This window comes from Maudiozyma barnettii, assembly GCF_903064755.1.
Source record: "Maudiozyma barnettii strain CLIB 1767 genome assembly, contig: KABA2_01, whole genome shotgun sequence".
NCBI classification, from domain to species: domain Eukaryota; kingdom Fungi; phylum Ascomycota; class Saccharomycetes; order Saccharomycetales; family Saccharomycetaceae; genus Maudiozyma; species Maudiozyma barnettii.
Window position 1 is genome coordinate 863,641 of NW_024545238.1, and position 25,988 is coordinate 889,628.

Sequence of the window (25,988 nt, forward strand, 5' to 3'; positions counted from 1 at the left end):
TGTTCCCAATATCTTCAGATGATCTCTATATGTTTCTGAATGGAATCATCATTATATGATTCCATGACGCGAGATGATGATTCAGGATATCTTTAATGAAATTAAGATTCAATTCATTATTCGAGCTATCGATAGCATGTAAGAGAAGAAGGATTATATATATTACAATTTACTTCATGAACTATTATAGAGGTTCTTAACTGTATCAAAGATTCATTGTTTGTTTTAAATGGAATCAGTGAGAGTAAAAGTGTGACTAATACTAAAATTTGTTGATAAACTCTCTAATATATTAACAGTCTGTCATTACTGTTTTTATCCTGCGCTACATATATAAGGGCATTACAATTTCAAGAAACAAGAAGTTTATACTCCATTACCATTTACCCACTGAACCGAAGTTTTATAAGATATATACATACATTATCTAGAATATCTCGAGAAATGAATGTTTTAGTGTATAATGGACCAGGAACAACACCAGGTTCTGTCAGACACACTGTGGATACCCTACGTTATTTATTAGAACCTCATTATGCAGTTAGTACTGTCTCCTCGAAAGTTTTATTACAAGAACCTTGGCAAGCAAAGACATCGGCTTTGGTTTTCCCTGGTGGGGCAGACCTGCCTTTTGTTAAAGAATGCAGACCTGTCATTCCAGCAATTAAAGATTTCGTATCAAAGAAAGGTGGGAGATATATTGGATTTTGTGCTGGTGGTTATTTCGGTTCAAGTAGAGTGGAATTTTGTCAAGGTGATCCACTGATGGAAGTGACTGGGAACAGAGATTTGAAATTATTTCCTGGCACAGCAAGAGGACCGGCATTTGATGGGTTTAAGTATAAGAGTGATGTAGGTGCAAGGGCGTCGAGATTGTTAGTCAATAACGGTACAGAATTCAGCTGTTATTATAATGGTGGTTCTGTATTTGTTGATGCTGATTCATGCGATAATGTTGAAGTATTAGCACATTATTCAGAAAGTATTGACGTTCCATTCTCAGATACTAATAGTAATACCAAACCGGCTGCTGTGGTTTTATGTTCCGTTGGGAAAGGTAAAGCTCTTTTAACAGGTCCACATCCTGAGTTTATTCCCAAGTTATTAGAAAAGGGGGAACATGATAGTGATTTTCCTGCTCATTTGTTGGATGAGTTGAAAAAAGATGATACTAAAAGGCTGGAGTTTATGCATTATATTTTATCAAAATTAGGCCTGAAAACACGGTCAAATTATGCCAATTATCATATACCTTCATTGACTCCGCTATTGATGGTTAATAATCCATATAATAATGCCGTTAAATCCAATGATTTTGAAGAAAGAGTTGTAGAAAATCTTGATGACGTTATTGTTGCTGGGAATCATTTGGAATTTTCCGCTGAAGAAGATTCATTCGAATTGTTCAAAGGTATAAGTGATTCTTTTAAGGAAGCTTCTACACATCTTGATAAGAATGATCCTAAAAATTCTGTTAAGACAATTGTTATACCCAACGATGATGAATTTGCATCAATGGGTAATGTTGCACCAAATTTTAATTTCCAAAAATATTTCATGACTCTTAAAGAGAGTAATAATATAGGCTCGATTTTGATGTATGGTGAAGTAGTCACGTCAACAAGTACTTTACTAAATGTCAATAGAACTCTTTTGAGTTCACTTCCAGAGAATCGTATCCTTCATGTTGGTGATGTTCAGCTGGCTGGTAGAGGGAGAGGAGGTAACTCATGGGTTAATCCAAAGGGTGTATGTGCTTCAACAGCGGTGATCTCCATACCACTTGTTTCTCCAGCAACCAATCAGAATATATCGATATCTTTTGTCCAATATTTAGCCATGTTGGCTTATTGTAAAGCTATTACTAGTCATGGGTCTGGATTCGAAGATTTGCCAGTTAGAATCAAATGGCCTAATGATCTATATATTATGAATCCTGATTACTACTATTCAAAAAATCTTCAGTTATTGGGGAAAAAGTTTGATCATAAATTGGTTCCATTAACTGATATCGAACCAGCATACGTGAAGGTTGCCGGTTTACTTGTCAATACGCATATTTTTGGTGATAGATATACACTCCTTTTAGGGTGTGGGTTAAATGTTAGTAGTACTGGACCAACTACCTCATTAGATAGATGGGTTGATATTCTTAACGAAGAAAGAAAGAAGCAAAACTTTTCGGTATTACCTCATGTAGAAAAGGAGAAACTGTTGGCTGATTACATGAATTATTTGGAAGACATCTTGAAGACATTCATTAATCGTGGTGTATGCTATCTACTGCCAGAATATTATAACTACTGGTTACATTCGAATCAGATTGTAACACTATCGGATCATGGAAATACAAGAGCAATGATCACAGGTATTACCGAAGATTACGGTTTATTGATTGCCAAGGAACTTGCACCTGGCAGCGATTATAGTTTTACTGGTTCTGTCTTTAATTTACAACCGGATGGTAATACCTTCGATATATTCAAAGGTTTGATTGCCAAAAAAGCATGATAATATATACAAGGGTTGTCTATTATTTTACATATTGTATATAAGAATTTTATGTTTGCTCTGGTGATATTTTTAGTATTGATGCTACGAACAGCATTGTACTAGACTTAACTTAGATAGAGACAAATGTGATTCATTAGTAGTAGTACTATTATTATTAATGTTATTATTTTTTTTATTTAATTATTTATTGTGAATTTATTTAGAGTACTATAATACTTTATTCGTTATGAAACTCCTATGGTACAAGATGTATAGAAAAGATATACAATTTTTGTAAATGAAATTAGAATTTTTAAATGCAATTGTGATATCCGACTTCCTAATTTCCTTCCTCTTTCTTGATTTCCTTTTTCTCATCATCCTCATCCTTTGGAGAGTAGGTAGAAGATTGTTGACTATAGCTTGGAGATCCAGGTGAGTATGAACCATTATTTGGACTGTAACTTGGAGAAGTTGGACTATAGCTTGGAGAAGTTGGACTATAGCTTGGAGAAGTTGGTGAATATGAAGGCGAGGTTGGACTATAACTTGGCGAAGTTGGAGAGTAAGAAGGAGAAGTTGGTGAATATGATGGTGATGTTGGACTGTAACTTGGTGAAGTTGGCGAGTACGAAGGTGATGTCGGACTGTAACTTGGTGAAGTTGGCGAGTACGATGGGGATGTAGGACTGTAACTTGGTGAAGTTGGCGAGTATGAAGGAGATGTTGGTGAATATGATGGGGATGTTGGTGAATAAGAAGGAGATGTAGGACTGTAACTTGGTGAAGTTGGTGAATACGATGGGGATGTTGGTGAATAAGAAGGAGATGTAGGACTGTAACTTGGAGAAGTTGGTGAATAACCTGGAGATGTAGGTGAAAATCCAGGAGAGGATACGCCACCAAACCCAGGAGAGGTTGGTGTATTACCATATGCGCTGAATGGAGATGTAGCATTACCATAATCAGCGCCACCATAAGCAGTGAAACCACCAGCCATCGCATCGGATGAACCCGCATCGACCAATGGAGAAAACATCAATTCATCCTTAACATCAATTTCAGCGTTAGCCAAACCACTCCCATTCGCATATGGAGTGGCACCACCATCCTCGCCAGCTTCTATTTCGCTAGCCTTTTGTTCCGGCATGTATTTAACTAACGATTCTTCATCAATCATTACGTCAAAAGCACCTGTACCAATTGGTGCCATTTGACCTAATAAAACGTTTTCAGAAACACCACGACAGTCATCAAGTTCAGCAGATGCACCGGCCTCAAATAGAATTTCTACAGTCTCTTCGAAGGAACATCTCATTAATGCACCGGTGTTAGTCCTGTTGAAACCGTGACGAGTAATAGAAGTTAGACCACCTTGAGTAGTCATCACATCGACCAACAGAGCCATATGACGGTAGTTAACATAAGAACCATCAGAAGCAATAACGTTGTAAACTTCTCTGTATAGGGCCGCACGACCGGCCTCAATACCAAGAACCTCCATAATATCAATGAAGGAGTTTGTATAAATTCTTGTAGCATCAATACCGGGGACAGTCATAACTTCAGATAAGTTGACACCATCTGTTTCTAGAACCCATTCAGGTACCTTTTCATACTCACCTGTTTGACTTGGCATTTTACGATCATATTTCATCATAACAACACGCTCAATGTTTTCGACACCACGAAGAGTAATATTTTGTAACATGGTATTTTCAATTTTCTTTAACATATGATCTTCTTCAGCTTCAGTTTCAGCATCCAAAGATTTTGGACGGACAACACGACAACGTATAATTAACTTCTCAGCGTTATCTTCAGACCATATAACAAACAGATCTTTTCCGAACGTCTCTTTGATTCTCTCACCAACTTGAGCCATTGTTAAATCTTTATCATTCATGGCTGCACGATCCAATTCTAAACGTAGTAACCAAGGTGATTGTTGGTCTAGGGAGGCTTCTGTGTCTTCATCCATTAAAGAGAAATGTAGTTGAATAATTTCTTCATCATCCTCAATAACAGTAGTACGTGGATTAGGATCGTAGTAAATTTCAGAAGCGACTGTAACATTCTTCAGAGTCGTATGTTCAATGGCAGATCTGATAAACTTGGCTTTTTCTTGATCAGCACCATGTTCTTTGTCTAGATATACGGTTAACGAAGGTGTCTTCATATTCTTGGCAACATTTAGAATTTCCTTTAAACGGGGAACACCGGAGGTAACTTTCTTGGAGGCAACACCTGCAAAATGAAATGTATTTAAGGTCATTTGGGTAGCTGGTTCACCAATAGATTGCGCAGCTAGAACACCGACCATTTCACCGGGATGGACAACAGAACGTAAGAACTGAGCTTCAACATTGTTAATAACCCATTGGAATGCTTCATCTGTTAATTTATACTCTTGCAGAACTCTACGTGAGGCCAAACGAGAACGAACCAAACAACAGAATAAGGTGATGGCATCTTTTTGAGCATTCTTAATTAAATCATTAGAGCCACGTAAAACAAGTAATTTAGTTTGTAATGCCTTGACTTTGTTGATAATTTCGCTGATTGTTAGATCAGATGGTTTAGAATGATCAATTCTGAAAGTCTGTTGTGCATTTTGAATAATACGTCTAATATTTACAGGTAATGGCCAATTAGATTCACCGTCAACAAAGACTGTTCTTAAGAATGACCTATCTTCAACTAATTGTTTGTATTCTTCATCTAGTAGGGTTTGTAACTTTAAGTCACCTGCAATTTCGGAACCAGATTCTAATAATGAGGCATCCAAAGCATTTTCGGAGTTCAATAAATCAATTCTATATCTCTTTTCGAAGGCTGCATCTGAACCACCGATAGTATCTATAGATTGCTTTTCAATATAGGAAGCATCGATACCATCTTCACCGTAAACGAATTGAATAACATTACCCAAAGAGTTTCTAGTTGTGCTATCATAATGAACCATAATATCTTCTAGAGCCTTAACCAAACGACGTTGAATATAACCGGTTTCAGCGGTCTTAACAGCAGTATCGATTAAACCTTCACGACCACCCATAGCATGGAAAAAGAATTCCTGAGGAGTCAAACCTCTTAAGTATGAATTTTCAACAAAACCCTTAGATTCAGGAGAGTAATCATCCTTTGAAAAATGTGGAAGGGTTCTGTCAACAAAACCAAAACCAATACGTTTACCTTCAACAGATTGTTGTCCCACACAGGCAGACATTTGAGCAATATTAATGAAAGAACCTTTAGAACCTGACACCACCATTTGTTTGACAAAATTTAAGTCATTTAGATTGACTTCAGCAAGACGACCAGCTCTATCTCTCGCTTCATTTAAGTAACGCACAACATTATCTTCGAACGATTCTCTAATAGTCATACCGTGCTTAGCTGTCAACAAATTGGCTTGAGCTTCCTTAGTAACTTCTTCAACCTTTCTTTTGGCTTCCGCGATTGTTTCAGTGATTTCCTTGATAGTTTCACCATCAGCAATTGTATCACCAATACCTGTTGAGAAACCGTTATGTAATAGCCAGAAATTGACAATTTTTTGAATGTTACCAAATAATCTTGCACAAATAGTTGGGCCCTTTTCTCTAGTAACAACATGGATTAAACCACCATTTGATGAACCGACAGTCTTTTTATCGACAACACCGTAGATAATTTGACCATCGATAATCAACATACCGTTATCCTTTGGAGATAGTAAGGTAGTACCTTCGTCAAAACGTTGTAAGTGAATACCCTTTGGAATAGCGGCAGACAAAACTTGTTTACCGGTCCATAATGGTTTTGGTTTTATAATTGCAGGAGGTGGAATAACACCATCCCAATCTGGAACCCAGTATAACATATTCAAAACGTGATCGAATTCAAGGAAGGTGTCCTTTAGTGTTAGGATACGAATACCACATAGAGTATCTTGCACAATACCCATACATGGCTTATTCGATTGTGGAGACACAATTTGTAATGGGACAGCACATAATTCGGATAATTCAGCTCTTGTTTCCTCGGACTGTGGAACATGTAAATTCATTTCATCACCATCAAAATCTGCATTATAAGGAGAAGTAACGGAAAGATTTAATCTGAATGTGGAATAAGGAACGACCTTGACTTTGTGTGACATCATAGACATCTTGTGTAAAGAAGGTTGACGATTGAAAAGAACTGGGTCGTTATCGACGATGTGACGTTCCACTTTCCACCCGTATTGCAATTGAATATCACCCGCTCTTTTACTGTATCTCAGATCAATACGGTCACCGTTGTCACGGATAACATATTTTGCACCAGGATGTTCATTTGGACCGTTACGTACTAATTTCGTTAAATAATCAATGTTATATGGAGTGACCACTTCAGGGTATGTTAAAGTTTTAGCGATCGATCTTGGAACACCAACTTGGTCTAGTTCTAAGTTTGGATCACCTGAAATAACGGTTCTTGCAGAGAAATCAACACGCTTACCCATTAAGTTACCTCTGATACGACCTTCTTTACCCTTTAAACGAGCACGAATAGATTTAACAGGACGCCCAGATTTTTGAAGTGCTTGTGGTTGACCAGCAATGTCATTATCCATATATGTTGCGACGTGGAATTGAAGTAAACTCTCGGCTTCCTCAATAGCGTGATGTGGAGCACCATTGTGTTCCAAGGTTTCTAAACTGATATTTGCCTTCAGGATATCTGCAAGTTTGAAAGTTAAATCATCCTCACCTCTTTGTGATTCGTTAAAAGAAATAGACGGACGTACTGGTGGTGGTGGGACTGGTAAAACAGTTAACATCATCCATTCTGGACGTGAAAACTCCTCATTGAAACCCATTTTTGTTGAATCTTCTGGTGATATGTGCTTAAATATGTTTAGGATTTCTTCGACACTTAATACTCTTTGTTCAGGTTCATCATTGTCATTGGCAGATTTTTCCTTCTTCCAACTACCAACAAGCTTTAAACCATCTTTACGTACAGTTGGCTGAATATTACCACAACCACCTCTTGGAACTAGCTTTGTTGGATCATCATCAGATGGAACATCAGTCTCACAGACCATTTTGGTCTTTGATATACTCCAAATGGCATTAAATCTCTTCTTAGAGTCCTTTATACTTAAAGCTTGACGCATCTGTTCATTATGTTCATCTAATAATAGGTTACCACAGTGCATACAGACACATTCACAAACTTTTTTAATTTTCGTAATGAAACCAACATGGAAGACAGGCTTTGCCAAATCTATGTGACCAAAATGACCTGGACATTCGTTCATACCCTCTTGGCAAGTTTGACACTTAAGATTACGATCAATTGAACCAAGTCTTGGATCATTCAAACCACCAATTTTTGCTCTAGTTTGAGTTTCATCCATTGTTTCGGGAAACTTAATTTTTGCAACACTAATGGCACGAATTTCTTCAGGAGAAAACAAACCAAATTGGACCTCCTTAATGGTACGAAGTGGTGCACTTGAATACTGTTGACCAACCATGATAAATTATATTTCTTGATATTATTGTTATTATTATTATGTTTATTATTATTACAAATATGTTTTTAATATGGGTCTTTTTTTATATTTTATGATTTTTAATAGGATTTAAAAAAAAAATGCTTGTTTGTACAATAAGTCTCCTTATGAATAAAGGAATTAATTTATCACCTTTATAATAGTTCAAAAGAAGGAATCCTTAATAAATAATGTATTAGGATACTTTGGATGTTGTAGTATTGATAATATAAACAGTACTTCTAAAATTGCCCTCCAGTCTATTTCAGATAGTTCAATTATATCACACGGAAAAATATTTCTTCTTGTTATTATCAAATTTTAAAATGTTTGTCCCTTTCGTATATCTTTATATCTATAAAAAAACGTGAAACGAAACAGGGTATTCAATTGAATGAAGAAATTAGATTAATTTTCCAACTAACCTTTATATATTGTCTTGTCTTTCTTGTAATATCGATTGGAATAAGGTACCTCAAAAAAAATAAAAGTATCGAACTAAAAGATGGAATAAAGAGAAAGAAATAGATAAAAAACCAAAGTTATAACACTTAGTACTAAAAAGATATATTAATTTGAAGCGATTCAAAGGTGGATATCTATTAGACTAGGCTATGGGGTGCTTGTCTTCCTTTATCTGGAAGTTATGTTAAAAGTTTAACTACCTTACTTAATTTATCACTTTTTTTTTTCACTTTTTGCTTCGTTGTTTACTCCTTCGTCGCCACCGAAAGAGAGAAAATTTTTGAAAATTCATAATTCAACATCGTATATAGTGATTATATATCCGGGTAACATCAGTTTACCTAAATTTCGTTATTCATTCTTTACATATAAAAGAGATATATGGTGATTTATAGATATTCCATCCAATCTATTATTCTTTAAAAATCCTCATTAACAGAATTTTCATCATTTTGTTCTATCTCATCGTCATCGTCATCATCATCTTCATCTTCATCTTCTTCTTCTTCTTCTTCTTCTTCACTAGAGGATGGATTCTGGAAAATATTATCTGATTCAGTTTCTGCCCAAAGAGAATTACCTTCGTCCTTATCTGAATCTGTTAATTTTTCACTGTCTAAGTTCTTTGGATTATCATTATAATTAGTATTCTTGGTCGTTGTATCATCCATATCTTCATCGAGTAATCTATCAGTGAAAGTACTCTTGTATGATGTTGCAGCAAAACTTGACGGTTTCATTGTCGATAATTCTCTGACATGACCATTATCTTCAATAATTTCTCCTGTATTTAAATCTATTAAATCTCCTTTGGAATCATCTGCATTTTCATATTTTGCAATTATATTGGTCCAAACATTTTTCATATTTTCATCTGCTATTTTATGTCGTTCCATGACTTCATCATCTGTCAATTTCGGTATCAAAACATTTTCCTTTGATCGTATATATATTATATCGTTAGGTTGATCAATTTTAGGTTGGGGTTCAGCCTTATTAGATGGATGAAACCTTTTATTATATAGTGAATATTCCTCTGGTGACTTTTCTTTATTTAATAAGTTTAATAATGCACCATGTAATGATTTCAAAGATTTATCCTTCGAATGTTTTCTAATTTTCTTTGATTTATGATGTTTGTTAGTCCGTGAATTGAGCATATCTGTGTTTGTTAAAAATAATAAGATTTGGAATAATAAATGTTTTTGCTTTCAAAAGTTTTATAAACCTTAAATTCTATCTATCTATCGATTTGAAATAGAAATAAAAAGACAGAGATGACTTTTTTTTTATAACTTATTCATTTATTGATGTTATTATTATTATTATCATTATTTTCTTTTTCTTGACATTACGCGTAATAGTAGTGGGGACCGTAGAGCGAATGATTATTTTCCACCTAATTAAACTTACAGCTTAATAACAAATGGTATTTACATTCCTACGAAGCACTGATTACTTGAACGATACATATTATTATAGTTTGCTTTAAAAGGTAATTGATAATGGAAAGATAATAATAAGAAAGTTAATTTTTAAATACTAAAGTTTTCCCTAAGCTGTTAAACAAGATTCAGTCATGTTATAGTTAAAATGTCATCACGAAACACTAACGGTGACTGTAGTAAGCTTATGAGCGCTTATTTTACCCTATTAATGATTGATTGATTAATTATTAAAAGATAATAATTAATTAATTATGAAAACCTTCTTCGATGCACATCAAAAGTACGTCAAGTTCTTTGTTCGTTCACTTTCACATTTATTGCCCCTCTTTAATGTAACTGAGAATTACCCGAAGAAATGGAAATAATTTTCTGGATCAAATCCGTTTTTCTTTTCGGTTGTCTTTCATTGACGGAAGGTGTCTTCTGTACCGAATAATAGTAGTAGAAGTGTTAACAACCGCGCGGGGTATTCTCCCAGAACTATAATCCACATAGTTTGAAACCAGTAAAGGATAATAATGTTATTCAATATTTCTTTATTCATTTTATCTCTGTACACATTAAATAACCAAGGCATTCGTGGAGGTTGATCAATATCGAAATATCTGAGACATTTTGTTCCTGAATATGTACGTGGGCATGTAAAATTACGATGTGATAATCAAGTGTTTCTTTGGTAATTATTATTCATTATCGAATAGATTATAAATATCCCAGGGACGTTCTGTAAGGTTATCTTTCACGAAGAGTCACATGGAATATTATTACATTTATTCCCATTTAATTTTTTCATTTTTGCATAAAATAAAATCCGCGATGAGCCTGAAGTGAAGTGAAAAAATAATTTATCCACCAGAAACATCCCGCGGTAGTAAAAGTTGAGAAACTTTCCTTCCCTCTGCCATATCATGATAGTTTGTCATTTCATAATCATTATTGTAATTCTTATTTTCATATTCTTTCATGCTATTCTATGGGGAAGAGATCTCCGTTAAAGATGGCAAAATTAATGTATTAATTAAATGTAAATATTGTAATTTAATTTAATTTCTTAATTCTCCTTCCCTGTTTAACTCTTTGTTCAGTTCTTTTCTTTCTATTCAATTGAAGAAAACCTTTCTTAAAAGCTAAGTGTGTGTTTTTCTGAATTATTTATGAACTGGTACATCAATAGGTAAATATATTGGATAAACTGTTGATTTTTAATAATAACTGATTGTATTCTTACTTTGATAGACTTCAACAGAATTCGATTTCATTAACATTAATATATATTTTAGTTTTGCTAATCAAAAGCCGCTATAGAGTGACAAATACATTTCATTATTAAAACAAAATCTGGTTTCATATAATATAGCACAGAATTCTGTTATAAATCCTAATATTCATAGTGTTAGCAAAGGTAATGAATGATAGATCCATTTAATTGATAGATTATTTTAGCTCATCTACTTCATTTAATCTCTGTTTTTTTTAAAAAAAAAGATAATTTAAAAGATCATAAAATACCATTTTACATCAAAGAAATATCTAAAAGTAACGGTTTACCAACCTCCATTTTTGTTGTATTTTCATTCGTTCCTTTTCGAGTTCTTTTAATATTTAGAATAATATAATATTCTATTTATGATAATGAAAATATTACATTCTAAAAGTGAATCCCTAGATAAACAAAATCAAAGAATACATCTTCCAGGTTTTCTTCGCAATAGACATCGTAACCAAGACAAGACTGTGGATAATAATAATAATAATGACAATGATACAGATATAGCATCAGATACCATTAGAAACGAAATTTATTCGTTACATTCATCTAATCTGAATACAAGTGATAGTAAAGAACAAAATCAAGTACAAAATTTTGAAGATCATACAAATGATTCCTACATTCATAAATTGGAGACCCCTTTACCACTCCGATCCACAGTCATGTCGTCCCTTGTGGGTATTTTTGTGGCTGTGGGTGGTTTCATGTATGGTTATGATACTGGTTTAATTAATTCTTTGACAGATATGAAATTCGTCAAATCAAACCTGGCTCCAAATCACGAAAAATTCACTGTGAAAGAAACTGCTATCTTGGTATCATTTTTGTCATTGGGTACATTCTTTGGTGCTTTAATAGCTCCGTGGATCTCGGATAAATATGGAAGAAGGCCCACGATTATATTCAGTACATCTATTATTTTCTCCCTCGGTAATTCTTTACAAGTAGGAGCTAGTCATTTACCTTTATTAGTAGCTGGAAGAGTCATTTCAGGTTTTAGTATTGGTATTACATCCGCTGTCGTACCATTATATCAAGCCGAGGCAGCTCAGAAAAACTTAAGAGGTGCTATCATTTCAACATATCAATTAGCAATTACTATTGGGCTTCTAGTCTCAAGTGCTGTAGGGCAAGGTACCAGATCAAGAAATGATGCATCATCATATCGAATACCTATTGGTTTACAATATATTTGGTCTTCAGTGTTGGCTATCGGTATGTATTTTTTACCAGAGAGTCCACGTTATTATGTGATGAAGGACGAAATTAATAAAGCTGCCAAGGCATTAGCATTTCTAAGAGGTATACCCGTAGAGGATCCTAGATTATTAGAAGAGCTGGTGGAAATTAAAGCCACGTATGATTACGAGGCTTCTTTTGGTAAAGCTACATTTTTGGACTGTTTTAAATCTAGTGAGGTTAGACCTAAGCAGGTTCTTAGGATGATCACTGGGATGGGTATTCAAATAATGCAACAATTCTCGGGTATTAACTTTATTTTCTATTATGGTGTAAATTTCTTCAGTTACACAGGTGTTAAAAATAGTTACATTGTTTCCTTCATAACGTATGCTGTTAACGTCGTATTTAATGTTCCTGGTATGTTTTTCGTGGAATATTTTGGTAGACGAAAAGTCTTATTATATGGTGCAATTGCAATGACAATATCAAATTATATTGTAGCTACTGTAGGGATTTCTGTGAAAGGTGATCAGAGTGGGAAAGTTGCAATTGCTTTCATATGTCTTTTTGTTGCGTCATTCTCTTCAACATGGGGCGGTATTGTTTGGGTTGTCTCTGCTGAATTGTATCCATTGGGTGTTAGATCTAAATGTACAGCTATCTGTGTTGCTGTTAACTGGTTAGTCAACTTCATTTGTGCTTTTATTACACCTTATATTAGTGATTCTAAAAATGGTTCTTCTATTAGTTCCAGTTCAAAGATTTTCTTCATTTGGGGTTCTTTAAATGCTCTAAGTATATTTGTTGTTTATTTTACAGTCTATGAAACAAGAGGTTTAACATTGGAAGAGATAGATGAACTTTATAGAAAATCGCCTACATGTTTCACATCGACTGAATGGAACAAGAAAATCAGAGAGAGACCACCAACGTATAATCAAAATCTGACTACAAATCTGTTACAAGATATCGAAGCTATGAATTCGAATCAAAACGGTGAAACTGTTGCCACAGGTATAAATATTCCAATGCAAACAATCCCTGAGACGAAAGAAACTCATACTGGTTTTAATGAAATTAATATGTTCCCCGATGAGCCGATTGACATTGATCAATTCCTTATGTCAAAGAATGTTAGACCAGCTCATGTGGTTGATTCCAATAATAAACCACAAGGACAGATGGATCTGGATTCTCTTCGTAGTAACTATGTCGACTTAGGAAATGGACTTGGTCTTAATGCATATAATAGAGGGCCACCTTCTTTCTTAACGGACTCTAGTGATGACGATGATGATCCTTATAACGCTGGTGATATCGGTTCGTCCTCTAAGAGTGAAAATGACCCTTCAAAAAATGAAGCACTAAACATATATATGGCAAATTTGATCGATAGCTCTTCTAATACTAGTGCAGGAACAAGTATTAGCAATAATCTTTCTGAAAATTCAGAAACTCCATTATATTCGTCTTTTATCAATCAAATGAGGCAGCCACCGAGAACAGATACAAATACGGTAGGCACCACAAACAACGATTGGAGTCAATTCCTTGCCCAAAGATCAGACATGTCATCTCATGCAGAATCTCAGGAATCTCCGACTTAATGAATTACCACAAATTTATTTGCATTATTTTTATTTTATCTACAATAGTAATTGTTTTATACATACTTTTTGAACAAACATTTTGTATTATCGACGATACGTCAATATACAAGATTATGACATATAAAATTATACACTAATATATTCTATCTTATTAAAAATTCGAAAGATTTTGCAAACAGGTTGTCCTGAAATTTGGTCCACAGTTTTTACTTCGTAACAACAATTCCTGTGTTTTATGTATGGCACTATTAATAACAACATCAGTTCATTTTTATAGGTGGAATTCCAAAAGAATCGCGTTGCACGGGCTTGTTTGTTTTTTTCTTATGGCAAATTTGAAAGAAAAAAATATTCCAGATCAACAGAAAGAAATTTGAATTTTTTTAATATTGATAAAAATAAGACACGTCTTACAGATACCTCTTAATATATTTTGATAAAAAGAATTATTTTTTTTACTGTAGTTATTATTTGTTCTCGTAATAAAAGAGGTTGTTCACTCATTGGTATATTGACTCACAAGCCACAATAGATTTTTTTTTCTTATCTCAGTATTATTTTGCATTGTATTTCTTTTGATTTAAAAGCGAATAAGATAAATTTATAAAATTAGCTGACAAGAATCCAACAAAGAAACAAAAAAAAAAGAACAAAAGTAGAAAAATGGGTTTATTTGCATCTAAACTATTTAGCAACTTGTTTGGTAACAAGGAAATGCGTATCCTTATGGTCGGTCTAGATGGTGCAGGTAAGACCACTGTGTTATACAAATTGAAGTTGGGTGAAGTTATTACTACTATTCCAACCATTGGTTTCAACGTTGAAACTGTCCAATACAAGAACATTTCCTTCACTGTTTGGGATGTCGGTGGACAAGACAGAATCAGATCTCTATGGAGACATTATTACAGAAACACCGAAGGTGTTATCTTCGTTGTTGACTCCAACGATAGATCTCGTGTTGGAGAAGCAAGAGAAGTTATGCAAAGAATGTTGAATGAAGATGAACTAAGAAATGCAGTCTGGTTAGTGTTTGCTAACAAACAAGATTTGCCAGAAGCCATGTCTGCTGCTGAAATTACTGAAAAGTTGGGTCTACATTCCATTAGAAACCGTCCATGGTTCATTCAATCTACTTGTGCCACCTCTGGTGAAGGTCTATATGAAGGTCTAGAATGGCTAAGTAACAACCTAAAGAACCAATCATGAATTCATTTTAACGACCCTAATTTTTAAAGAAAAAAGAACATGATAATAACTGTTATATTTTATATTGTAAAAAGACAAATTTTGGACTAGTGAAAAAGGAATTCTGCAATAACACACATCTAGGTACGCATAAAACTATATATTTATATATATTTGTATAAAAGAGAAGAAACTTTGTACTCGTGTATAAATAATTATTTTACAAAGGTTGCTAGTGGGGATGTTCAATGTATATGAATCATTTTTGATGTATTATTCAAGAACAGACTGATAGTGTAATGTGTTAACATCGGTAGCTTTCTTCAAAATTATATCTATAAGAATATTACAATCGTCATTCTACTTTGACGTCAAATTTAATAAAAAGAGTACTAAAACAGAAATAAGAATGACTGAAGTTCAATTGCTTAAAATAGATATTAAAATAAGTCATGAAACTTAATTATGTGTTATATGGTATATGGTATATGGTTCAATTAAGGGAAATTAAATACATTCCCCACTTGATGAGACTGTCCATCCGTACATCCTATATCTTTACTATGCGATGTAAGGAGTTATTATTGTTTTTCATCAGAGAAACCCTATTTTGAACAAAATTTTGACCCGCCAAGTTTGAAAAGTGGAGGGGGCAATTCCATCAGTACACCACATGTGTTAAATATGGTACGGCTGTCACAAGTGTCAGTTTTTATATTTTCGTGAACCACGCATTAGTCCGTTTAACGAAGAAATTTGATTATTGAATCCAAAGGGAGTTAACATTTAATGTCATTAAGGCAATTAATAAAAAAAAGTAAATGTTGAAAAGTTTCATTTTCCTTAATTACTCCTAATATTTATGTTTTTATGTATTCTTAAATCAAGATAAATAATAACAACAACAAATATATAAATTATTTTAAAATGGTATGTTTAAAACATGAAAAGATTGGATATTTATTTATTCACCCGTCAACTCAACCAAAGCTCATTGTTTACTAACTTTTTTAACTTATCATTATTGAATTCGAAAAGTAAGAATTCAATCGCGATTGCACTTTAATTCGCAGGCCGGTGTTAAAAATTATGAATTGAGAACCAAATCCAAGGAACAACTAGAGTCCCAATTGATTGACTTAAAGAAAGAGTTAGCTGAGCTAAAGGTTGCCAAGCTATCCAAGCCATCTCTACCTAAGATCAACACTGTCAGAAAGAACATTGCTCGTGTTCTAACGATTATCAACGAACAACAAAGAGCTGCAGTTAGAGAGCTATATAAAGGTAAGAAGTATCAACCAAAGGATCTAAGAGCTAAGAAGACTAGAGCTTTAAGAAGAGCCCTAACTAAGTCTGAAGCCTCTAAAATTACTGAAAAGCAAAAAAAGAAAAACATTGCATTTCCACAAAGAAAGTTTGCTATCAAGAACTAAAAAAGACAGCACTTCTTCAATTTGGACACATATATGCATCTATAAATTCTCTTAATAATAATATTAATAATAATCCGTCTACTAATAGATTTCTAGAAAGTTAAGCGATGAGAAGATTCATTCTTTTATTTTCTAATTAACAAAACATTGTATATAGATATTGGATAAGGTTTGGTGTTAGGTAGGTATTCAATTCTATTTTTAGTAATAAGGGTTAGTGTTCGTTCTATCTTTACACCTATCTTAATGACAGTTTGTTTGTTTTTCATTTTTCTAAATATCTTTTTTTCTATAAAAGTTCTATACAAAGATCTACATGAAAGAACAATTAATTAAATTAAAACCTACAAAGTGCAGTAAATCATGTGATGGTTGAAGGTTTAAATAAGACGGAAAGGAAAAAAGAAAATTATGCGTAACTATTTCTTAACAATCTCAACACCCCAGTTCAAGGTCAAGTGTGTGGTCTTGTCGTCATCGATAAACTTTGAGACAGCACTATATTTACCTCTAGCTAATAACCCACTTGGAGCTTCACTTTCAGGAAGTTCCACTTCATAGTATGGTTTAGTCTTTGTACTTGGAGCATAAGACCCCAAGTGGTCGTCGATTTTGTCTACAGCAATACCTGCTTTCTTAATGTATTGAACATATCTAAGACCAGTGATGATCTCGTGCTGTACTTTAAATGTGATTCTTAATTTATATATAGAATTTTCTTTGATCTTGTAACGTTTAGAGGCCAATTCTTTAATTGTTTGCTCGTTTGTCAAATCAAATGATATTGGTTTTGATTCTGTATTAACAAGTAATTGGATCTTTTGGATAACAACTTTACGTTTATCCCCAGGAAACTCTAATGGCAACACATCGGATCCTAGACCTAGGGATTCCTTCCATTTAGCCAAAGCTGCATCTTCTGCATCTAGTTTTTTGTATTCATCAACGGTCTTCTTTTCGCCAACTTTATAACCGTCATTATTTTGTTCATCTTCGAACTGTTTGAAATCAGTATTTTCAGTAGCCATCTTTCTTTATTGGAATCTTTATAGCTAGTAAAGTATGTTGGAATTTGGGAATGGATAACTAATCGAATTCGGTGGGTACAATTTTAAGACTATTCAATTTCCCCTATTAAAAATGATATTTATGATTCGTTTTTCTCTATCGTCGTTTTGCTTTTATAAGCCAAAATGATATATGGGAAAAAAATTGACAACAAAAATAAAAAAAATAGAAAAGACGACCGTCAAGAAATAGAGAGAAACGGTGCTCTACAGTAAACGATAGGGGAAAAGGGGGAACGATACGTAGATCAAATCAGGATACAGTCATCGTGATTCTGAAATATACAGAGACAGCGATTAAAATAACGGTCCACTGAAATTATAATTGTATGACATGAGATGACTGTAAGATAGTTATGTAAATAAATATAGGTTACGTACGATCATGTGTAGGATATAGAGAGTGTAAAATATTTCCCTCAATATTTTATTCTACATTTTTCTTATAATACTCAAAACAAACAATATATTACGTATATATTTCAAGAAATTATGTAGATAATCTGTGGCTGTGGCTGTACTAACTTTTACTTTCATTAAGCAATAGAATGAACGAAAAGGGTAATGGCACATTGAGATCATTTCATAATATATAGATACAAATCTTCATTGTGATTAGAGAATTTAAAATAATTGTACAAAAATTATTTCATGTTTATCTAAATAACTTTTTCAATGGACCATCAACAATTAGTAAAATATGGGCTTGTATCATTTGTCATTAATGATGATTTATTAAAATATTGAAGTTTCTTTGTTTGTTTGTCACGCATATATATATATATATATGTGTGTGTGTGAATTAAAATGGAATACAATGTGTTCTACCAGCAAAAAATAAAAAAGTTGAGATATGAGAAAAAGAATAATAATAGTTAAAATGAAAATAAAGAGGTAGTGTGTGCAGAAGATACCACTGTTTTTATATTATTTTAATTCTATTTTCAGAACATTTCGATTATCTTGATTAAAAAATTGCATTACATTAAAAAGAGAAGAATGTGTATGTGTATGTGTACATGTATGTATATATGGATGTTGCGAAACAAAGAAAGAAGAAATTATAAGAAATAATCAGGGGTCTTTCTTGTAACTGTAGGTTCACCTGGTCTTACAGAGGGATCATATTGCAAGAATTGTCTATTATTATTCTCGTCTACCTCCATAATAGCAGCTTGATTCCCACACCTATAACAATAGTTTGGGGCACTAAATATTGTGACTACATTCTGTTGATGTGACCAAGCATAACCTTCCATCACCAATTGATGAGCTCTAGCTACCAAAGTCAAGTTGTTGGTATGGTTGAATTGTTCACTAATGTCTTGTCCGAACGTGAACCCTGCACCTCTGGGACTAATCCCCCATCCGCCTCTGTCATCAGGATCTGACCATAGTAAGTCACACATAGGACCCTCGTGAGGTACTTCTTGCACTCTATTCAATTCACGTACTTGATCTATTGTTTCAATCATCGGAGATAGACCACCATGTAAACAAAAGATTTTATTATCTACCAATGCAGTGATTGGGAAATAATCAAATAAATCTGTAAACATTTTCCATACATTTGCACTACCATATTTACGTAAACATTCATCATAAAACCCATATACTTGAGTAATTTGACGAGATTCATGATTACCTCTTAATATGGTGATTCTATGTTGATACCTAATCTTCATAGCGACTAAATATGAGACGGTTTCCACAGAGTAATACCCTCTATCGACGTAGTCACCCATGAACAAATAGTTAGTATCTGGACATGGACCACCAATCTTAAACAATTCCATTAAATCATGGAATTGACCATGAACGTCACCACAGATCGTCACAGGTACATTAATAGGTTTCACGTTTTCTTCGAATTGTACTACATCTACAGCCATACGACATAATCTTGCCACATCATCTTCTGAAAGCATTTCACAACGACCAAGTTGTTCAATCCATTTATCTAGATCGTTAATGTTATTTGGAGTCAACTGTAAAGGGGTAGACGATTTATTGTCGGCAATACCAGACGAACCTGGTTTAAAGTCGATATCCTGATAATCTCCAGACCCATTACTGACATCCCCATTGTTAGAGGTCACATCTTCTGTAATAGTCGGGGTGAGTTGTTCAGAGACAGCATCATGCATAGGCACATCCATATCAGCATCCATCGTTGTGTATGTGTATATATATGTGTGTATGTGTGTGTGTGTATGCGTCTAAGTATGCCTGCGTATATGTGTGTATGTATATGTATATATATATAAATATATATATGTGTGTGTGTCTAACTATAAGTTTACTAAATAAATAACCAATCCCTTTAAGATCTTAACTCTTTCTCTCTCTGTCTATATTATTATTAACTAAATATAATATTGCTATTTTTTTTCTATTAGAAATCACCCACTATGTACGGAGAGTGGGTTGAAGTGAGTTGTTGTTGAGGGGGGGCAGATATAAAGCGAAAAAACGAAAAAACGAAAAAATCGTCTGTGTGTGATTTGTTTAGCTTTGTTTTGTTTTGTCTATCTGAGAGCGAGAGCTAGCTGAGTGGAGTGGGAGTGTGTGAATAATATATATACTGTTAACTATACCCCCACAACAACAACAACGGCGCGGGCGCACTGTGCGAAATTCATTGTCTCGCCTCTCAGTAATACAATATTCACACACATAGCAAATATTTGGCAGTGGTTGTTATGTCTGTCGCTGTTCTCCCCTAACTATGACAGCAAACTATACATGTATATATATATATTTATATAACTGATATATATCAACTAAATAACAAGAGGAGAGACAGGAAGATCACATTGATAAGTAACTATATAACTATATCATACCAAGGATATGTAGTGGACTGTTGATATTATTACTATATAGTCTGTCTCCACCCTTCACTCCCTCGTTTGTAGCACAGTATATACCCATCAGGTATATCTCAAGCCAGATATATATATATATATTTACATACTTGCTATTAATTAACTGTTACTACTCTGAAATACATTCATATCATCCTGTCTTCTATAAGTTCGTTATGTGTGGGTATAGTTTAACCTCACCGGATGTTACCCGCATTGAAAATTACACTAAAGGGAGGGTAATGCTGGCTGCACTAAATTATTGTTTTTCGCTGCTGCTGCCTTTTTTTCCAGTTACTTAAATTGACTTCAATCGCATGCTGTAATATCATAATTATGGTTGTCTCTTTTTTTCCTTTTGGGTTTTTCCTAACAATAACTGACGGCTGCAAGTAACAAATTAAGAGAGGAAAAAAAGATTTTCTATTAGGCAGTGCAGTAGGTAGTAAGTAAATATCATTATTACTATTAGATAATACTTAATATATATATATATATATATAATGCAATTGATTATACTTTAGGAATTCATCTTCTACGTAATAGGTTGTTTGTTTTTAAAGTCATATATATATATAAATTAAACAAGCAAAGCGCATTTCATACACATATACACAGACACACACTTTTCACACATATATTTAAAGTAAAGAAAGACTCTATACCCTGTCTTATATATCATTTGTTATTATATTTATTTTATTATTATTTTGTTGAAAATATGGCTGGTGCTTTAGAGAATGCTCGTAAAGAGATAAAGAGAATCTCACTAGAAGATCACGAAGAATCTGAATATGGTTCCATTTACTCCGTCTCTGGTCCTGTTATCGTGGCAGAAAATATGATCGGTTGTGCTATGTACGAACTGGTTAAAGTCGGTCATGACAATTTGGTCGGTGAAGTCATTAGAATTGACGGTGATAAAGCGACTATCCAAGTCTACGAAGAAACAGCAGGTGCTACTGTCGGTGACCCAGTTCTAAGAACAGGTAAACCTTTATCTGTTGAATTGGGTCCAGGTCTAATGGAAACCATTTACGATGGTATCCAAAGACCTTTGAAAGCTATTAAAGATATCTCTCAATCCATTTATATTCCAAGAGGTATCGATGCTCCTGCTTTGAGTAGAGATATCAAATGGAATTTCACTCCTGGGAAATATGTCGTAGGGGATCATATCTCTGGTGGTGATATCTTTGGGTCCATCTTTGAAAACTCGTTGTTAGATAACCATAAGATCCTATTGCCTCCAAGAGCTAGAGGTACCATTACATGGATTGCTTCCGCTGGTGAATATACCGTCGACGAAAAAGTGCTAGAAGTAGAATTCGATGGCAAGAAAGCTGAATATTCAATGTATCATACATGGCCGGTTCGTGTTCCAAGACCTGTTGCTGAGAAGTTATCTGCAGACTACCCTCTATTGACTGGTCAAAGAGTCCTAGATGCTTTGTTCCCTTGTGTTCAAGGTGGTACCACATGTATCCCAGGTGCTTTCGGTTGTGGTAAGACCGTTATCTCTCAATCCTTATCTAAATACTCTAACTCCGATGCTATTATTTACGTCGGTTGTTTCGCTAAGGGTACTCAAGTGATGATGGCTGATGGTTCTGATAAATCAATTGAAGACATTCAATTAGGTGAATTGGTCATGGGTAAAGATGGTACTCCAAGAACCGTTATTTCTTTGCCACGTGGTAAAGAAACAATGTATGAAGTTTGTCATTCTTCCGCTAGTGGTGTTGCCCCAACTACATTGATGAACTATGTTTGTTCAGGTAACCATAAGATCGTTATGCAAACCCCACAACAAGTAGGTATCACTGAACATGGTCTAGATAACGGTAAGAATTATACCAGTGTCTCTTATTTCGCCCTATTGGATTCTCAACATGGTTATCCTGTAGTTAAGAAGGTTACAAAGAGTTTCGAACATCAACAGAATGGTGGTAAAGAACAAACTCTATTGCTAGTCAACCAATTTGTTGCCTCTTTGGACTCTAAACCAATTGACTGGGACGTCGAAGCTAAGCATTACGAAACTCTAGGTCATTACGTCAAAAAATGTTCCTACCAATTAATTAATCCTGTCTTCCAACAATCTGGTAAATTGGCTCAACAATTAGCCACTTTAGGTTACTCTAGCACAGTCGCTCCACAATTGGGTTGGTTGTTAGGTTTCTGGGTTGGTAATGGTGCTATGAAACACTCTCAATTCACCATTGAATCTCAAAGCATTGAATTGATCGACAGAATCCAAGAAACTGCTTTACCATTAGGTCTATCAACTACTACTGCTTGTTACTACAGTGGTTCCAAGGATGACGAATCTAAATTGGCCAAGATTAACGGCGGTAAAGTACAACCTGACGGTACCGTTGTCTTTGAAGATGATTTGGAAGGTACTCCATCTGCTAAAGAATTATCTGACATGGACAGATTATCCGAATCTAAAACTGCCACTGTCTCCACCGCTTTTGGTGTCGAAGCTATTGATGAATTAGTCGTTACTCTAGGTGCCGCTGATAGCCGTGGTAATGTCTTCGCTAATGTCGTTGAATCCTTTGGTATTGATATATCCGATAAGGATGCCCTACTAGAAAAGATTGCTAATGAGTTGGCCCATGATGACTTTGAGGTTCGTGAACAATTCATTGCTGGTCTAGTTGATTCTAACGGTTACGTTAGAAAGGACGTTTATGATCATGCCTCTGAAGCCTCTGCCACTACCACTTACAAAGCTGTCGCTGAAGGTCTAGCCAAATTGGCTCGTTCCTTAGGTATTAAGATCACTGTCACTACTGATGCTGATGACGAAGAAGAAGAGGGTCACCATGACCATTCACACTGTAGCCACGACCATGACTCCACCACTTATACAGCTGTCATGACTGGTGATGCTTTGACCAATGCTATGAAATTCTGTGCCCTTGGTAGAAATAGAGTCCTTGCTAAGGAATTCACCAGAGAAGCTGTTCCATTCTTCTTTACTTTGGACAAGAAGGCTGAAGATGACTACTATGGTATCACTTTACCAGACAACACCGACAAACAATACTTACTATCTTCCATGGCATTGGTTCACAACTGTGGTGAAAGAGGTAACGAAATGGCTGAAGTTCTAATGGAATTCCCAGAATTATTCACCGAAATTAATGGTAGAAAGGAACCTATCATGAAGCGTACTACTTTGGTTGCTAACACTTCCAACATGCCTGTCGCTGCTAGAGAAGCCTCCATTTACACTGGTATCACTTTGGCCGAATACTTCAGAGATCAAGGTAAGAATGTCTCCATGATTGCTGATTCATCTTCCAGATGGGCTGAAGCTCTAAGAGAAATTTCTGGTCGTCTAGGTGAAATGCCTGCTGATCAAGGTTTCCCAGCTTATTTGGGTGCCAAATTAGCCTCTTTCTACGAAAGAGCAGGTAAGGCTGTTGCATTAGGTTCTCCTGATCGTATTGGTTCAGTTTCTATTGTTGCTGCAGTTTCTCCAGCTGGTGGTGATTTCTCCGATCCAGTTACTACTGCTACTCTAGGTATCACACAAGTCTTCTGGGGTCTAGATAAGAAATTAGCTCAAAGAAAGCATTTCCCATCTATTAACACTTCTGTGTCATACTCCAAGTACACTAATGTTTTAGATAAATTCTACGATCAAAATTATCCAGAATTCCCAACTCTAAGAAACCGTATGAAGGAAATTTTGTCTAATGCTGAAGAATTGGAACAAGTTGTTCAATTGGTCGGTAAATCTGCATTATCTGATAGTGACAAGATTACTCTAGATGTTGCATCTTTAATCAAAGAAGATTTCTTACAACAAAATGGTTACTCTACATACGATGCTTTCTGTCCAATTTGGAAGACTTTCGATATGATGAAGGCTTTTATTGCTTATCACGATGAAGCTCAAAAATCTGTTGCTAATGGTGCTAACTGGTCTAAACTTGCTGAAGCTACCTCTGATGTGAAACATCAAGTCTCATCATCTAAGTTCTTTGAACCAAGTAGAGGTGAAACTGAAATTAACGGTGAATTCGAAAAGTTATTATCTAATATCCAAGAGAGATTTACTGAATCTACTGATTAAGGGGAAATAATAATAATAATAAAAAATAATAAAGTAATAAAAAAAACAAAAAGTACAAAAGGAAAATAAAAGATTTGAATTCTTCCTAAATAAACCCCTTTGTAAACTACGCATTTCTTTCTTTCTATCCTTTTATGATGACAAACTTTTTGTTTTATTCGATTTTAAAGAAAACTAAAAAAACACTTCATCTTTATATTTTTTTTGTGACTTAATGAATAATTAAGGGTCTTTCTTATTATAGATACGTGGTATAATTGTTAAAAATTATCCATGTATGTATATATATATGTATATTTCCTTTTTTTACGTTATATAAGTCACAGTCATACATATATAAAATTATACACATAAGAATACTATTAAAATTTTAAAAATAAGAAGGCCAATAATTATGAAATAGTTAACAGACTATCATGAACTGAACAATTGATCTAAAATATTGTACCTTAGAGGTAGACAAAATTAGTATAAATTAACAAAGGAAGAAAAATTATTCATTAATATAATAAATATGTAGATATCATATATACAAATAAATAATATATACAATTAGAATTATCACAAATTAATAAAATAAAAAATTTCAAATTATTCTTCTTAATGATATTATTTTTTTTTAAATGTGCAAAGGCAATCAAAGGAGATATGCCTAGGACTTGGAATAGTGCACGCAGTAGAGCTAGCTATATTACCAAATTCTATAAGATGAAGGGAATAATGAAAATAAATAAAAATAATATAAAATGGAATAGAAACTTAGAAATGAATATGGTCAATATGACATACTACTTTCTAAATCAATTCTTTTTATATTATAATGTCATTGCAATATACCTTCAGCTTATTTGGATCTAGCTCTCACCTTCCGTCTCTTTCTCTTTAGTCTTCTAGTTCTCTTCTTTCTCCACTTAGCTCTCATTATGAATGATGTTAAGTTTACTGGATTATCTTAGGAATTGAAAGAAAAAAGATATGAATAATAAGAAACACAAGATATAACGAATAAAGAAAATACCAATAAGAGAAATATATATTATACAATATTATCGATAATTTTTAATCAATATAATGTTGACATTTATATAACATTAATAAAGGATACAAAAACCAAACATATTATGATATGAGAAAGGGAGAGAGAGAAGGGATAGATGGAAATTTCGTCCAAATCGATATTTATTGCTTGATGAAATTGTTTGGGTCATTTCAAGTATCATACTAATACTAATAATAAATTTCGACAATCAATTTTCTCGTTTGTTAGTGCCAGCTAGTTTAATGGCGATGACCTGGTCTTTCTTTCCGCCATACTGGAATTTTTCAGTTTCCCAAAAAAACTGTT

At 34.1% G+C, this 25,988-nt stretch overlaps 9 protein-coding genes across 9 annotated transcripts, besides 1 other annotated feature; 5 read left to right on the forward strand and 4 right to left on the reverse strand.

Annotated features, from left to right (window-relative positions):
- Positions 1-444: 444 nt before the first annotated feature.
- Positions 445-2,511, forward strand: BPL1 (biotin--[acetyl-CoA-carboxylase] ligase BPL1; the record flags this gene model as incomplete). The annotated part of the gene is made up of 1 exon (XM_041548314.1): positions 445-2,511. One exon carries the CDS (start codon positions 445-447, stop codon positions 2,509-2,511), a length of 2,067 nt encoding a protein of 688 aa, XP_041404248.1.
- Positions 2,512-2,833: 322 nt separating this feature from the next.
- RPO21 (DNA-directed RNA polymerase II subunit RPB1) lies at positions 2,834-8,002 on the reverse strand (the record flags this gene model as incomplete). Its single annotated transcript, XM_041548315.1, has 1 exon — positions 2,834-8,002. One exon carries the CDS (start codon positions 8,000-8,002, stop codon positions 2,834-2,836), a length of 5,169 nt encoding a protein of 1,722 aa, XP_041404249.1.
- A 902-nt stretch (positions 8,003-8,904) lies between these two features.
- SCM3 (Scm3p) lies at positions 8,905-9,645 on the reverse strand (the record flags this gene model as incomplete). The annotated part of the gene is made up of 1 exon (XM_041548316.1): positions 8,905-9,645. One exon carries the CDS (start codon positions 9,643-9,645, stop codon positions 8,905-8,907), a length of 741 nt encoding a protein of 246 aa, XP_041404250.1.
- A 1,914-nt stretch (positions 9,646-11,559) lies between these two features.
- On the forward strand, positions 11,560-13,992 carry RGT2 (glucose sensor; the record flags this gene model as incomplete). The annotated part of the gene is made up of 1 exon (XM_041548317.1): positions 11,560-13,992. The coding sequence occupies one exon, from the start codon at positions 11,560-11,562 to the stop codon at positions 13,990-13,992; it is 2,433 nt and encodes an 810-aa protein (XP_041404251.1).
- Positions 13,993-14,658: 666 nt separating this feature from the next.
- Positions 14,659-15,204, forward strand: ARF2 (Arf family GTPase ARF2; the record flags this gene model as incomplete). Its single annotated transcript, XM_041548318.1, has 1 exon — positions 14,659-15,204. The coding sequence occupies one exon, from the start codon at positions 14,659-14,661 to the stop codon at positions 15,202-15,204; it is 546 nt and encodes a 181-aa protein (XP_041404252.1).
- Positions 15,205-16,110: 906 nt separating this feature from the next.
- Positions 16,111-16,616, forward strand: RPL35B (60S ribosomal protein uL29; the record flags this gene model as incomplete). Its single annotated transcript, XM_041548319.1, has 2 exons — positions 16,111-16,113; positions 16,257-16,616. 2 exons carry the CDS (start codon positions 16,111-16,113, stop codon positions 16,614-16,616), a joined length of 363 nt encoding a protein of 120 aa, XP_041404253.1.
- A 419-nt stretch (positions 16,617-17,035) lies between these two features.
- Positions 17,036-17,644, reverse strand: RDI1 (Rdi1p; the record flags this gene model as incomplete). Its single annotated transcript, XM_041548320.1, has 1 exon — positions 17,036-17,644. The coding sequence occupies one exon, from the start codon at positions 17,642-17,644 to the stop codon at positions 17,036-17,038; it is 609 nt and encodes a 202-aa protein (XP_041404254.1).
- A 1,100-nt stretch (positions 17,645-18,744) lies between these two features.
- PPH21 (phosphoprotein phosphatase 2A catalytic subunit PPH21) lies at positions 18,745-19,854 on the reverse strand (the record flags this gene model as incomplete). The annotated part of the gene is made up of 1 exon (XM_041548321.1): positions 18,745-19,854. The coding sequence occupies one exon, from the start codon at positions 19,852-19,854 to the stop codon at positions 18,745-18,747; it is 1,110 nt and encodes a 369-aa protein (XP_041404255.1).
- A 1,417-nt stretch (positions 19,855-21,271) lies between these two features.
- On the forward strand, positions 21,272-24,643 carry VMA1 (H(+)-transporting V1 sector ATPase subunit A; the record flags this gene model as incomplete). The annotated part of the gene is made up of 1 exon (XM_041548322.1): positions 21,272-24,643. The coding sequence occupies one exon, from the start codon at positions 21,272-21,274 to the stop codon at positions 24,641-24,643; it is 3,372 nt and encodes a 1,123-aa protein (XP_041404256.1).
- An 844-nt stretch (positions 24,644-25,487) lies between these two features.
- Positions 25,488-25,565: a sequence feature (Short protein (KABA2_01S08668, CAB4252218.1) was converted to a misc_feature.).
- Positions 25,566-25,988: the final 423 nt, after the last annotated feature.